Here is a 16,582-nt window from a genome sequence, read left to right on the forward strand (position 1 = left end):
GAGAATCTTGCAGACTTGTAGCGGATTTATTTAGAAGTATAACATCATCCGCATAAAGCAAAGAGCTGACATTAACATCTCCAATTTTGATATCAGGTTTAATACCACATTCCTTCATAATGTGATCCATATAGATAATGAATAACAGAGGGGATAATGTACATCCTTGTCTCACACCAGATTTAACATTAAACCATCTTCCTGTACTTCCTTCAATTCTAACTGCTGACTCACAACTCAAATAAAGACTAAGTATTGCTTGATATAATGCCCCATTGACACCATATAACTGCAGCGTATTGAATAGCTTCTCTCTTGGCACCTTGTCACATGCCTTTTCCAAATCGACAAAACTTAAATACAGATCTTTATTATATTCCCATGCTTTCTCGACTATTTGTCGTAAAGTGAAGATCTGATCCTGACAGCCTCTATTTGGCCTGAATCCAGCTTGTTCTTCACCAAGCTTTTCTTCCACAATTCTTCTCAACCGTTTCTCAAGTATAGTTGCATAGATCTTGCCAGGAACACTCAGTAGGGAAATACCTCTGTAATTCTCACATTCAGTTTTATTTCCCTTTTTATATATGGGTACTATGAGAGCTCTACTCCAATCATCGGGAATTCGTCCCTCTGTCCAGGCTTTCTGAACTATGCAGTGCAGCCACTGTAAGACTCTTATACCACCATACTTCAGCATTTCTGGTCGAATATCATCTACTCCTGCTGCCTTTCCACATTTCAAGCCTTTGATGGCTTTTTCTACTTCAAGTATGGATATGTATTCCTGACGCATGCCTGGTCAGTGTTTTTTATCACTGTGCTGTCATCACTGCTTGTTTCATTTATCAGTTTTTCAAAGTAATTACTCCATACTTCAAGGATATCTTTTTCTCCTGTTTTCATTTCACCTTTATCATCTCTAATTCCTTTTACAGCACTCTTTCCTCCATTCCTAAGCTTCTTCAACAACCTCCAGAATATTTTGCCACCTTCTTGATATTTATTTTCTATATTCTTGCCAAAGTCCTCCCATGACTTTTGTTTAGCTAGTTTTACACACTGTTTAGCTTTCTTACATTTGTCTCTGTATTCTGTAAGAGTAAAAGCTGACTTATTTGCCAGGAACTTTTGATATGCTTTCTTCTTTTCCTTCACTGCCTCTTTAACTTCCTGTGTCCATCCACCAGGGAGTTCTGATTTTTTTATCCTTGCACACAACCTCACCACATGCCTCTCTGGCAGAATCAATCAATGTTTCCTTCAGAGTTTGCCACTGAATCTCCAAGGTTTGATTCCTGTTCTCAAACTCTTTCATTTTCTTTTCAATAATATTTCTGTATTTTAGTCTACAGTTCACATCTGAGAGCTGCTCAACTTTTATTCGCTTTAAACTTTCTTACATGTTATTCTTTTCAATATGAAATTCAATTTTATCCTGCTCAAGACTAAATAGTCATCACTTCCAATTTCAAATCCTCTGTACACTCTGGTGTCCTGCACCAGGGAGAAAACATCACTATCAACAATAACATAGTCAATGAGACTTTTCTTATTCCTAGCCTCTTCTCACCATGTGAATTTGTGCACATTTTTATGTTGGAACATGGTGTTAGTAATAACCAGTCCATGTCCTGAGCAGAAATCCAACAGATATTTGCCATTATTATTAGCTTTGCTCTTTTCTCCAAATTTTCCCAAAATATTTTTGTATGTCTCACAATCATTTCCTACTCTACTATTTAGATCCCCAACAAGGACCAACTTTTCCTTTTTCATTGTGTCAGTTGCTTTTTCTAAAGCCTCAAAAAATTCCTCCACTTCTACCGTAGTAGTAGAACCTTCTGTGGGACCATAGGCACAAATAAGTCTCATTGTCCAGTTCCCCATTCTCATATTTGCCCACATTACTCTACTTGAGACTGATTGCCATTGAAGAAGATTAGCCTCGTATTTTGTGTTGAATACTATGGCTACTCCTTCTTTTCCTTGATTGTCATTGCCTGAGTATAACATTTTGTATTTATTGCTCAGAAAGATCTCACCAATTTTGGTCTTTTTTGTTTCAGTCACCCCTATTATGTCGATCTGGTACTTATCTAATTCCTCAGCTAGCTCCATTTCTTTGCCATTCAGGCTTCTTATGTTGATAGTACCGATCTTTAACTCTGGCGATGTTGAGTTGGGGTTTGTTTTCAGATTTGTTCCAGTAGCTGACTTTTCGCTGTTTGCCCTGGCGAAAACAACGGGGGCCTTGTTTAACCGGGCGACGCCCCAGCCGGCATGAAATTTTGTCATGTTGTACCATCATTTTTTATTTTGGTTTAACCAATACGAATACAATTTGGTCGGCTAAATCCCAAATTGCAAGCCCATCCTCGTTCGTTCAGTATCAAAGTAGATACCCAACAGGGTGCACCACGAGAAGGTGAGGATTGGACATTAGGTCAGAAGCCCTGGTCGGTTCTCCGCATTCCTTTAAAGGCTATGTGGAGGTCTCCTCTCAGTTATACAGCTTTGACCCTTAAGCACATTCCTGAAACTTGGGTTTTTCAATTTACAGACAAAATACACAGGCCTTAGTTGTTCATAAAACCAAACCCCTCTCAGCCTTCTGACTGATACCATTTTCAATCTTCAGCTCCTTACTGCCTTCCTCCCTTTTTGTCTAATATTTACTCCTCATTCAGCATCTCAGAGTTCATCAAAATATCATACTTTCTCCAAGTCAACCAAGGCGTGAACCCATACTGTTTACCTTCCACAATTTTTCTTAGCTTCTTTTCAAATAGGCCTGCCTAAATTTTACCTGGAATACTTAGTAAGAAATTCCTCTTTAATTTCACATTCACTTTTAATTTGTACAAATGGAAGCTAGAAGAGCTCTACTCCAATCATCTGGAATTTTACTTTCTTAATTATGCAGTTTAGCCACTATAAAACCTTTATATTTTCATATTTCTGGTCAAACAGCATTTACATCAGTTGTCTTTCTATATATTTCAGATTTCTGATGGCCTTTTCAATCTCAGGATCTCTACTCCAATCACATGGAATTTGACTTAATTATTGCAGTTCGGCCACTTTAAAACCTTTATACTTTTCATATTTGAATATTTCAAATAGCAGTTACTTCAGCTGCCTTTCTACATTTCAGATTTCTGGTTGCCTTTTCAATCTCAAGAATTGATATGCACTCTTGATTGCATTCCTCTTGAATGTTTCCCATCACAATTTTATCACTGCTAATCTCATTTACTAATTAATTACTAAGATTATTAAGTAATTATTCCAAACATCCAGAATATCTTTATCTTCAATTTTTTATATCACCTTTGATCCCTTTGACAGTACTCTTTCCTCTATTTCTAAGCTTCTTCAAATAGCCTCCAGAATATTTTGCTACCTTCACGATATTCATCTTCCATATTCTTGGTAGTGTTCCCACGACTTTTGCCTACTTTTATATACAGCTTAAATTTTTACATTTTTTTGCAGCTGTCAAATTATTAACAAATTTCTCAATGCTGTTGATCTGAATCCAATAAAAGTGTCGTAGTCTTCTTTCTCAACCATTTTCGATCCACTGCTAAATGAAGGCCTCCCCTGTCATCTTCCTGGTCTTCTGCTTTGCCATCCATCTCTTTCCATCCAGTTTTTCTATTTCATCTACCCATCTTGTTTTTGGGTGTCCGAGTCAGAGGCGGGTACTGGTAATATGCACTGGTAATACTTTAAAGCTTTTCAGGCAGATGGGTAAGTTATTTTTAAAGATATAGTTCAATTTCCCAAATGAATACCAGGTTAACTGTATTCTTCTTTTAATTTTGCTCTATAATCCATTTTCAATGTCAAAAAGTTGCCCCAAGTATACATAAGACGCGACTATTTCTATTGTCTCACCATCAAGCTTTATTGTTTTTGCTTTCAAGTACCTATTGAACATAACTTTTGTTTATCCTCTATTTATTTTAAGACCTATCTTCTTGTTTTCTATGTCCAGTATATTTATCATTTCCTGTAGGTTTTGTGCTAATTTTGAAATTAATGCAATATTATCTGCACATCTTAAATTGGTTAACTTTTCACTTTTTATTGTCATGCCTTTGGAACTCCAATTAATTTTATAAATAATCTCCTGAAGTGCTGCTGTAAAAATTTTAGGGGATATAGAATCACCGTGTCTTATTCCCTCTCGTACAGGGATCTTGTTGCTTTCTATTTGTTGTCTTATAGTTGCTGTTCTATTGTTGTATATTTTTTTTTATTTCGTGTCCATTTCTTTTTTGGGTTTTTTTAAAGAATGTGTTCATGATATAGTGCATTGGCTTCTGTAAATTCTATTAAGATATTTCCATTTTCATTTCTCTCCACTAACCCACGAGTTCCAATTGTTTCAATTTGAGAAAAAATTTTCCCTATTTTGGCATTAAAGTCTCCCATTATGATCAAAAAATGTTTTTTTTTTATTATTATTATCTACTGTTTTTTACATATCCTCATAAACAACTTCTTTCTCCTCCTCAGAAATAAGAATGTGTTGGGGCATAAATTTGTACTAATTTTAGCTTGTACCTATTGTTGATTTTAAGCTTGTACTAATTTTAGTTTGTACCTATATTTTCTTTTAAGGATTTTTTGATGATAAATCCTACTCCTCTGGTTTGTTCCATAATGGTAAAAGTAGCAACAGCTTTTAAGTTGTATAAATTCCTCAACCTTCCTTTATACCTCATTTAATCCTATTCTATCCCATTTTATTCTCATTAGCTCTTCTTTAAGAATGACCAGATCATCATCAAATTCCTGATATATACCCTCTAGGGGTGTATGGATATGATAGTACTCTCTTACATGTTCTTCTTTTCAATATGAAATTCAATTTTATCCTGCTCACAACTAAATGGTGATCACTTCCAATTTGAAATCCTCTGTACACTGAATCTCCAACGTTTGGTTGCTGTTCTCAAACTCTTTCATTTTTTCTTCAATAATCTTTGTGTATTTTAGTCTACAGTTCACAACTGAGAGCTGCTCAACTTTTATTCTCTTTCAAAATTTCTTACATGTTCTTCTTTTCAATATGAAATTCAATTTTATCCTGCTCAAGACTAAATGGTGATCACTCCAATTTGAAATCCTCTGTACACTCTAATGTCCTGCACCAGGGAGAAAACATCACTATCGACAATAACACAGTCAATGAGACTTTTCTTATTCCTTGCCTCTTCTGTCCATGTGAATTTGTGCACATTTTTGTGTTGGAACATTGTGTTAGTAATAAACAGTCCATGTCCTGAGCAGAAATCCAACAGGTATTTGCCATTATTATTAGCTTTGCTCTTTTCTCCAAATTTTCCCAATATATTTTTGTATGTCTGACAATCATTTCCTACTCTGCTATTTAGATCCCCAAGTTGCTTTCTCTAAAGCCTCAAAAAATTCCTCCACTTCTACCTTAGCAGAACCTTCTGTGGGACCATAGGCACAAATAAAACATTGTCCGGTTCCCCATTCTCATAATTGCCCACATTACTCTACTTGAGACTGCATGCCATTGAAGAAGATTAGTCTCGTATTTACTGTTGAATACTATGGCTACTCCTTTTCCTTGATTTTCATTGCCTGAATATAACATTTTGTGTTTATTGCTCAGAAGGATCTCACCAGTTTTTGCCTTTTTTTTGTTTCAGTCACCCCAATTATGTCGATCTGATACTTATCCAATTCCTCAACTAGCTCCACTTCTTTACCATTCAAGGCTTCTTGTGTTGATAGTACCAATCTTGAACTCTTGTGATGGGTTAGTTTTAGGATTTGTTCCAGAATGACCAGATCTTGTAGGTGTAGGTTTCTGTGGTTTAGCAGTCATAAGAAAGATTCTGGTAATTGGAGCACATGTTTATTAAGATAAATATCAATAAAAATAAAAATATAAAAATGTTTATATGATCCTCAAAAAAAAAAAAAAAAAAGGTTATGAAGCTAAGACAATAAAAAGAATCCTCAACCCACCTCCTACAAGCATCTCACAAAAGCAAGATTTCAAGAACGCAATCACGCTTCTTCCTTACATCAAGAATGTTACAGACAAAATGGCCAAATTACTAAACAAACATAACATCAAAGTTGCTTTTCTACCTCTGGAAAAAATTTCAAGATTTCTACATCTGCCAAAACCTCCACATCATCCTTTTAAAAAAAACCAGGTGTTTATAAAATTCGTTGTTCCTGTGGCATCTGCTACGTAGTCCAGATGGGAAGATCAGGGGAAATTCGCATGAATGAACACCAAAAAGACATGCAAAAAAGAAGAGAACACAAATCAGGCCTAACATACCATACAACTTTCACCAGCCATAATATACTCTGGGAAAAAACAAACATGTCTTACATTGAAAAAAATTGTTACATAAGAAAAGTTAAAGAAGCTGTAAACATGATTAGAATTCCAACGCAATGCAACAAAAACCAGGGCCTAATTCTACACCAAGTTTGGTCTGCATTGATAAAAAATATACCCAAGTCAGACCTCGGACAATGTGAATGTGACAGCTTCCAGCATTGTTCAAACTTAGTATTGCACTGAATCTGCATTCGGATATTTAATTTAATGAACAGTTAGACGGCCACAACTGCACTGAATGAACTATTTGAGTAATTTCTCATTTTTTGTGTTTAAACTTTTAGTTACCTTTCACTGTGAAAGATGCAAGTCAAATGACTTACAAAACTTGTCAGGTTTTTATTTTTAATTTTTATTGATATTTATCTTAATAAACATGTGGTCCAATTACCGGAATCTTTCTTATGACCAGATCTTCTGTTCTTAATGTTCTATAGGTGTATGGAGGTGGTGTATGGAGGAGCCGAGTCCAGAATGAGGCAGGTGACCAGTGGTGTGCCTCAGGGCTCTGTGCTTGGGCCAATGTTGTTTAATTTGTATATAAATGATATAGGAAACGGCTTAAAGGGAGATATTCAGTTGTTTGCTGATGATGCAAAGTTGTGTAGTGCAATAAAAAATCAAGCTGATGTTGAAAGTTTGCAGGAGGATTTAAATAAGCTGGTAAAATGGGCAAAAGAAAATGGATGTCAGTTCAATGTGGAAAAGTGTAAAGTCATGCATTATGGGATTAAAAGATTACCAGCTGTGTACTACATCGATGGAAAGGTACTCCAAGAGATTGATGAGGCTAGGGACTTAGGGGTATTGGTAGATAGGGAGATGAAGTTCAGAGGACACATTGCTAAGGTGTCCAAGATTGCACATAGGATTACTTGGTTGTTGAGGAACACACTGACATCCAGAGATAAAGAGGTTATTATTCCCCTTTATAAAGCATTGATACTTCCACATTTGGATTACTGTGCTCAGGTCTGGTCACCTGGATTCCTTGGAGATGAGGAGGCTGTGGAGAGGGTTCAGAGAAGAGTGACCAAGTTGGTGAGTGATATAAAAAATGCTCCCTACATTGATAGATTGAGAGCTTGTGGATTGCAGAGATTGGTTGATAGGCGAAGAAGAGGGGATATGATAGAAACATTCAAATTATTAAAAGGTTTTTATAGGATTGATGCAGGGGAAATGTTTCAGCTGTGTGATAGTGATGGAAGAACAAGAGGTCATCTGTGGAAATTAAAGAAGAGTGTGGTTAACAAAGGTGTCAGAACAAGGTTTTTTGCCTGGAGGGTGGTGAATGAGTGGAATTCATTGCCTGACTTAGTTGTGAGCTGTGTCTGTAAATGAATTCAAGAAGAGATATGACAGATATTGTTTTGCTAGTTTGGGTCTCCCGCGATGAGTCTACTGACTCCATGGAGATACCCGTAATAATAATAATAATAATAATTAAATGTTCCTATTTGTAATTTTCTTTGTTTTAAGGTTGATCCTTTTGGGTTGTCCTTTTCTATTATTTTTCCAGTTTTATTATCTAACAAGGTCCTCTTTTTCAGGGTTACAATATCTCTTCATTTATCTGGAACAGTGTCTTGTCTGGGAAGTGTCCTTTCTGGCCTTGAGCTTTACAGCCTTTATTTAAGTCCCAGACCACTGAGGAAAAAATAAATTCAAAATTGATAACAGAGATGTATCTTTTAATAGCAGCATAATTTTTACTGAGTTCATTCGAGACTTCTAAAATTTGACTTAGTGCCCAAAATTATAAATATATAAAAAAAAAATTTTAAAAAATAAATAAAATAAAATAAAAAATATATATAGTGCTTTTTTCTGGCATAACGCACCGGAATGGTGTTCCGGGACCTATTTTTTTACAGTTTTTTTCAAATTTTCAAAAGTAATTTTTGAAATAATGTTCGCATGTACATAACATGCATGCCATTAGCAACTATGTTTGTGGCTGTATAGACATGTGATTGACAACATGCGAAGATTTTCATTAAAACACTTATTTATCTAAAAAATATCTTTATTGAATTGACATAAATTTAACGTCATTATTTTCATATCCTTTTAGCATTTTTTTTTTTTTTTTTTTTAACTTTTTAGTGTAAAAGTCTGATCCCAAGTTTGAAAATGAAAAAGATTTCCAATTACTTCTCAACCACCGGTCCCATTAATAAAAAGCCCAGAATAATAACAGACACGACGTCAAAAATTATGGAAATGGTGCCAGTTGATGTTTTCGAATCATCTCAAGCTAATCTTGAAGAGCAAGGCCAAACTGAAAATGACTGGCTGAATTGCTGGACATTAGATCAAAAAAATGATTTTTGCTCGAAAAATGAATGGATGTATATTTGCAAAAAGAAAGTTGGCTGTATGCCTTGCAAAAAAGTTAGAACTCTTGGAATCTAAACAAAGATGGGAATGAAAATTTCCAAAGAATGGGCCAACAATGAGATTACATATTCTGGCAAAGATAGGAAGCTACAGATGAGCTCATTTCGAAAAAAAAAGTTCGATCACAGAGAATCTGCTGCACACAAAAAGCAGTGTTAAAAATTGTTTCTGAAGCCGAAAAAAAGACCCTTGAAAAAGTTTTTTTAAAATCATTATCTTGTGAAAAAGAAATAATTTCAAACTGCATATAAAGTAGCAAAGGTAAACCAATCATTCCATAATTTTGAAAGTGAAAATGATCTGCAAGAACTGAACAGAATTGAAATGGGTCGTATTCTTCATTCAACAAATGCATGTATTAATATTGTGAATCATGTAAGTGAAGAAATGAGAAAAAATGCGTTTAAAGAAATCGTTCAATCCAAAAATATAATTTCATTGATAATCGATGAATCAACAACAATAAGCAATAAAACCACTCTCATAGTGTATATTCGATGCTATATCGAATGTGTTGGAATTAATTCACCGATAAATTTATTTTTGGACTTGATCGAACTTGAAAACATAATGGCAAAAAGTGTATTTGATTCCTTACTCCAAAGTCTTAACTATTATGGGATGACAGAAGATTATTTTAAAAAATATTTAGTTTCTCTAGCATGCAATGGCACTGCTGTAATGTTAGGGCGTAAAAGTGGAATGAAAAAATTTCTGTCAGAAAAATTTCCTTCTATTATAGTTTGGCATTGTGCTAATCACAGACTAGAATTATCAGTAAGTGATGCTGTAAAGGAAATTTCAGGAATCAATAGATTCAAATCATTTATTGATAAACTTTATGTCCTATACCACGCTTTACCAAAAAACAGTAGAAAGTTGCATTTATGTGCAGAATCACTAGAGGTTGAGCTGCTGAAAATTGGAAGAATTTTAAGTACTCGATGGGTGTCATCTAGTTTCCATTCAGTTTTGGCTGTGTGGAATAATTTTCAATCTCTATTGCATCATTTTGAAGATGCGATGCATGATCCTAGGAGAGATAAAAATGATAAATGTACTTATGATGGCTTAAGAAGAAAAATAACATCTACAGACTTTTTATTGGATCTAGGATTGATGTGTGACACTCTCCAAGAATTGTCTGAATTAGGTTTGGACCTGCAAGACAGTGAGTAACATGAACCTTTACATGGCAAATCAAAAAATAAATGCACTTGTACAAGTTTTTGAAGAAAGATGACAGAATTTTGGACCCTATTATAGATGTGCTGCAGCTGCTGAACACAATCTGTGCTTTCGTGGCTTCACGAAAAAGCTCCAAAAAATAATCCTCCTATTGACCCAAAAACATCTTATACCAAATTGAAAGAGTCAATTGAAAAAAGGTTGCTTGATAGCGAAGATGTTGAGCTAGCACTTTGGGCTCGCGTGCTTGACCAAAAACATTGGCCTAAAGATATTGATGCTCAGCTAACATTCGGAGAGGTGGAAGTTAGAAATTTGTCAATCAGACTGCAACTAAATGAAAGAGAAATGATTCGTGGATTCCGTGAATACATTCTCGATAAGACATACCCAGAAAAACCATTGCGTTTGGTACATGCTCTGAATACCATTCCCATTTCATCAAGTGAATGCAGATTTTCGCAGATGAATTTAATTATCACCCCAACAAGAGCTTCAGTGAAGACTAAAACAGTTTCGTCACTTCTATTCATCAAACTCGTTGGACCACTTTTAAGACTTTTCGATCCTTCAAAGTATGTTGATATGTGGTTACTTAGAGGACGACATTTGGCCTTAGATATTAAGAGCAAAGAAAGGAGTCAAGACGATTTGTTCGACGAGAATTGGACAAAACTTTGGAAAACACTATGAACTTCTCTTAAATTATATAATGTTTTTACAATACTTTAATATTTGGTCTTTGGTTGTATATTTTAATTTGGTTGTCTAATTTTACATTTGATCATGTCTAAAATAAAAAATACTGAAGATAAAGTATATTTAATTCATTTATGTGACTCTGTAACAGCAACAGCTGCTTTATATTTCATTTAAATTAAGATTTGAATATCATTTTCTTGAATAAAAAGCTTAACAAGATGCGAGTTCGGCACCTTTTTTTCTAGAAAAAAAGCACTGTATATATAAGGTATGTCAGTGCGATGTGTAAGCAGGAGATTAAGAAGAGAAGAAATACTGCATGTTTCTTGAATACCTGAAGTCTTTGAGGGAGACTGAATGAGTCTTCCTCATCACTGAGACATCACTCATTCAGCAGACACCCTTAAACGTCAATGTATGAAATTCAATGGCTTCTCAGAAAGCACCAAGTAACAGCGTTTTAATTCCTATAATCCTAGCTAAAATAAAAAGGAAACAGTATGTTGAGTTCCAATCCCTTACATTTCTGACATCCCAAAATCCATTTCCAGAATTCTAAGAAATACAATTTAGTGGCTACTTTTCTTATCAACAAATTATCAGCACGGTTTCCTTCTTCCAAAGATAACATGTCTCCTCTGGCTTTTCCTGGCGTCCATCAAGTTCCTTGTGACTGTCATTGTTCTTACTCCAAACTGGACACTTAGTAGAAAAGAGAATATAAGAACACCAATCTTATATCACCAACAGTAAATCTGAGAAATCTGGCTTGGCACAGCACAGAATAGATTTAGACCATAATATCATATGGTCTGAAACATGCTTACTTCACTGATGTCAGTATAAATTTTTACATTTGTTTAAAGAAAGTACTGAGGCCTTACTTCACTGTCCGAACTTAAATTGGAATGACTGCCTCTCTCTGTTTAAGATATCGAGAAAGTCTCATTCTAATCACACATCAAATTTTTTTTTTTTTTTTTTTTTTTTGTAAATAGCTAATTTAATATTGTAACATTCCCTCAGCTGAAATATATAGCCTTAAATAACTAGTATTACTCATTCCTTGTGTTATTAAAAGAACCATTGCAATTAAAATAAACCCACTGAGGTTAATCATTTTTATTTTCTTATTTTTGTCTGCGTGAATCCCACCAAGAAAAGAAACCTTTTGTTGGGGGATTCACAACCTTTTCTTGTTTCAATGTAAAATCAAAGCCTTTACTTGCCTTCAATGCTGTACTCTGATGTTTTAGTTATGCAATCTTTAATAATTTCTGTCGTATCCTTTTCCATTTCTTCATTGAAGCACATAATATTATATAAATTTTCGATAGACTGCTCATTGACTTCACAATAAGGAATTTCACTATTTCCATATATCTTTTTCATCCATTGCTGAACCTAAATTTAAAAACAAAAAAAGTTTATCCATGACGTGGGCATGACTTTCTGATAAAACCTCAACACTGACTTCATATTATGATTTACATATACATATACACTTTACAAGTAATGTATTCTCAAGAATATTCAAACACCAGTAATGAAGATAAACAATTTTCAGCAACAAAAGTAACTTGGAATTGCCTTTGAACCCAGTTTTTTGCAATGACACTATAAGTGGTACTTGAAGCAACCCAAAGATAGATTTAAGTTCAAGTATAGCCTCTGAATGGAGGAACTTTTTCTAAGCCTTTTTCGACCTGTTCCCGAGTTAGTTGATCTCTGGAACAGGCAAGCGGGTTTTTTTTGTCCCATAAACCAAAGAAAATCACCATAGAACCCACATTAAGTAACAGTAACACAGTAAGTAGACAGTAACACATCCTGTTAGGGATGTTAGGGTTAGGTACCAAGAGATGGCAGCACTTGTTTGTCTCTTCATCGGTTGCCACTTATAATTAGTGATAGTCATAAGCCAGCTATCTCTGGTTGACTACCAGTGGAGATTGAACTGCCCACCCAGTCTCCAAAAGCTAGCTAGGGTTAAAAGGTTCTACTCCCTATAAGGGAATAAAAGGTGTTAGATGCTTTGATATTTTTATATGCCAAAAAGCTAATGAAGTTCATCCTTAGGAAATGCTATTATTAATCTCAGGCAAGTGTTTAATTCGATACAAAGATACCTTATCTTAATTATTCTGCCAAAAATTACACCAAGTATATCAAAGTAAGTAATTATTTACAATAATTTTATATGAACTGATTTAGTATAGTATGGATATACAGTAATAACCCGACTTACACAAATCCGGAGTTACGCGGCTTCTTATATGTGCGTATTCCCGTCACGCCTCACCACTAGTCATATCTTTCCGTGCCGGCTGCATTCGCCAGTGTCGCACGTGCTGTGAACAAGCACTGACGTGTTTTGCGCAGTCTTCATTCATACACGATTTTTATAGTCTACAAAATCACATAAAAAATAATAATGTCGTCCAAAAGAAGCAAGTCCGATTCTTCTGCAGCTAGCAAGAAAAGAAAAAATTGACTTTGGAAACAAAACTCAACATTATTAAGGATTTTGAAGGCGGAATGAAAATTTGTGAGCTATCAAAGAAGTTCGATCTACAGGAATCCACAGTAAGAACAATCATGAAATATAAAGAAAAAATTCTCGCTGCTGTGAAAAATGCCCAATCATTGAATTCAAGCATAATTCAAGCACGTGAAGAAAAAAAAAAAATGTCCAATCATTGAATTCAAGCATAATTCGTAAACATCATGGGATTATTGGTGAGATGGAAATGATGCTTAAATTATGGTGTGATAATCAAGTCAGAGTAAAAAAATTGCCCAGTTGATCAAACGACGTTATGTAGCCAAGCCAAGCTGATTTTTGAGAGGCTAAAAGTAGAAGCTGGAGAAGCGGCCAAAGAAGAAAATTTCATGGCCAGTAATGGTCGGTTCAACCGATTTAAAAATTGCTGTAACTGGCACCGCATCACAGAGAGTGGAGAGGCGGCAAGTGCTGATAAAGAGGCTTTGTCTGCTTTTCCTGAGACACTTAAGGCTATCATCGAGGAAGGTGGCTATAGCAGTCAAACCATATTTAATGTAGACGAGACCGGCTTGTTCTGGAAAAAGATGCCTAAGAGAACTTTCATCGCATGTGAAGAAAAAACGGCTTTTTTTCCTGGCTTTAAGACTTCCAAAGACCGGTTGACAGTAATGCTTGGTGGAAATGCAGCTGGTGATTGCAAGTTAAAAACCTCTCTTAATTTATCGCTCCGAAAATCCAAGAGCACTGAAAAAAAAATCTAAAGCTGGCTTGCCAGTGATTTAGAAGTCAAATTCTAAAGCTTGGGTGACAGCTTCTATTTTTGAAGACTGGTTTGGTCACCACTTCATACTTGAAGTTGAATGTTATTGTCAGTTTAAAAAAATTCCATTTAAAGTTATGCCCATTATTGATAATGCACCTGGTCACCCTCCTGCAACTTTAATTGATTTTGATCCACGTGTAAAAGTTTTCTTGCCTCCAAATACAACCGGCTTACTTCAACCGATGGACCAAGGAGTTATCAAAACATTCAAAGCGTACTACACACGGCGTTTGTTTGCAAGTCTGAATGAAGCTATGAGGCAAAATGAGCAACTGTCTGTTAAAGAGTTTTGGAAACAGTTTTAGATGCTGTAAAGATTATCGAAGATTCTTGGGATGAAATTTCCCAAAAAACCTTGAATGGTGTCTGGAAAAAACTTAGTCCATTCTTTTTTAAATGCGAAACGGAAATGTTGCCAGAAACTGATCAAGTTGCTGAGGCAATAGAAGAAGTTGTCAACCTTGCCAGGCAATTAGATTTAGAAGTCGACAGTGGAGATGTCAGCGAGCTGTTAGACTCGCATAACAAGGAGCTTACAATCAACGAGCTCATAGAGATGCGTAAGCAAAGCGCTACTGAAGAGACCGAAACCTCAGATCCAGTTGTACCAGAAAAGCACATGACAACTGCAAAATTAGCAGAAGGTCTCAGCTTAATTAAGGAAGGTTTACAGATTTTGGAGGACATAGATTCTAATGAGGAACAAATTGTAGCCACAAGGCAAGGAATAAAAAAAATCACTGGCTTGCTATGAAGAAATTTTGCGTGACAAGACATTATGCCATCAGACGAATCTATTAGATTTTATGAAACTCAGCATTGAAATAACTTTCTTTTTTTTTATGTACGAAAAACTACAATTATGATTACTGTATATTTCTTAAAAAATATAGGTGTTTTTGTAAACCTTTGGTCCCAATTGTATGTTTGTATATATAAATTACATGCAAAATTATACCCCGAGTTACGCGAATTCAACTTGCGCACTTTTTGTTGGTCCCACCTACCGCGTAACTTTGGGGGTATCATTGTATATAGAATCTATTAAACTAACAAAATTAATAATAATTCACTGTCGCACTTTCCCTCAATTTAAACTGTACAATAAATAAAGTTAGCTGTGCACTAAACTAAATTTAACAAACTCATAGCAAGAAAAACATGGGCTAAGAAATAACAAGTAATTCATCATAATGCACTACATCCAAAATTTCAAATAAATTTGACACTGTTAGTTGGGAGGGGAATCAAAGAAAAGTAAGTGAATTATATCAATCCTTGTATTGAATTTTCAGTTAAAAGTTTATTAGTCATCTGTTCCTTTTTTAACAATAGAATTTAACAGAATAATCTAAATCTACCTTCCATTAGGAATATTTGTCAACAGAAATACTTACTACTGACATGCAATATGAAGAAATGACAGATTTTACACAGAATAAAGGAAGCACATACAGTATATTAAAATAGGTGTAATTAAAATTAATTTCTTCTGTTAATAATGAAATTAATTATCTACAGTCACTTTGCTTCCCAGTTGTTTTTATTAGAGTGCATGTCGTGTACTTCTTATAAAAAAGGAATAAAAAACTTTCATTTTATTCCTTTTTTTTTTTTTACAGATCTCAATTCATATGATTCCATAAATTCAAAGTTTTCATTACTTTTCTTTATTTATACTTTTCCATCCAAGCAGCTATTTTCCAGCATTCTCTTGCTGCTAGTCAATAGTTACTGTGCAACATCATACAGGTTGCATCATTGTCAATAGGTACATTTCTCAGGAGGTATAAATTCACGTCTTATAAATTCACTAAAAAATATTATTCAAACATTTCAATATTGACAGGATACATGATAAGCTGATATTTAAGTTGTAGCACATTGGTTTAAATGTCAGTTTAGTGAACTAGATTTGGGATTGGCTATCTGATAGGTATCAGAGTTCTGTATGGGGAGCAGTATCAAGGAGGCAGAAGGTTACAAGTGGGGTTCCACAGGGACCAGTACTGAGACCTGTATTGTTTAAACTTTATATTAATGACTGTCAATGGATTGCAGGAGAATATTCAGTTGTTTGCAGATGATGTGAAGCTGGGAAGTTATTAATAATAGTGCAGATGTGGTATTGTAAAATACCACATCTGCACTATATCGTTATTTCTATTTGTTATTAATTACTTTAATTAAATCCTGTCAGCTGCGCCATTGTTAAAATTTATATGTTGCGCCATTGTAAAAATATGTATGTTGATATATTCCCTTACCTATCTACCTTACTTATTCATTTGTCTCTCATAATTCTCTTTTTAAGTCTCATTAATTCCTTCCTCGTACAAGTCTTATTAATTCTCTATCTGTTGGCCGCTATAAACGTATTGAATGATAGTGCACCCCACTATTAACAAAGACACTGCTTCAGGCTAGAGCTAATCCTCTTGTTATAATTTTGGTGTTAACCCCGTTTCTAATTTTGGAAAAATTTATTTGTTAACGCTGCGCCATCCAAAATTATTAGACTAGAGAAGCTTCATCATCTGGGAGAAACACTCAG

At 34.8% G+C, this 16,582-nt stretch overlaps 1 protein-coding gene across 2 annotated transcripts in view; it reads right to left on the reverse strand.

The window, feature by feature from the left end:
• LOC150099735 (HAUS augmin-like complex subunit 1) overlaps positions 1–16,582 on the reverse strand; it is a 140,790-nt gene that overhangs the window by 94,159 nt on the left and 30,049 nt on the right. For both annotated transcript variants that reach the window (XM_090404240.1, XM_090404239.1), the window contains exon 2: positions 11,929–12,103. In XM_090404240.1, coding sequence (XP_090260366.1) covers positions 11,929–12,091 — 163 coding nt within the window. In that variant the 5' untranslated portion in view covers positions 12,092–12,103. The remainder of the gene's footprint in view (positions 1–11,928; positions 12,104–16,582) is intronic.

Source organism: Typopeltis vanoorti, chromosome 14 (assembly GCF_054136105.1).
Source record: "Typopeltis vanoorti isolate ZY-2024b chromosome 14, IOZ_Tvanoo_1.0, whole genome shotgun sequence".
In the NCBI taxonomy this organism is placed as follows: domain Eukaryota; kingdom Metazoa; phylum Arthropoda; class Arachnida; order Uropygi; family Thelyphonidae; genus Typopeltis; species Typopeltis vanoorti.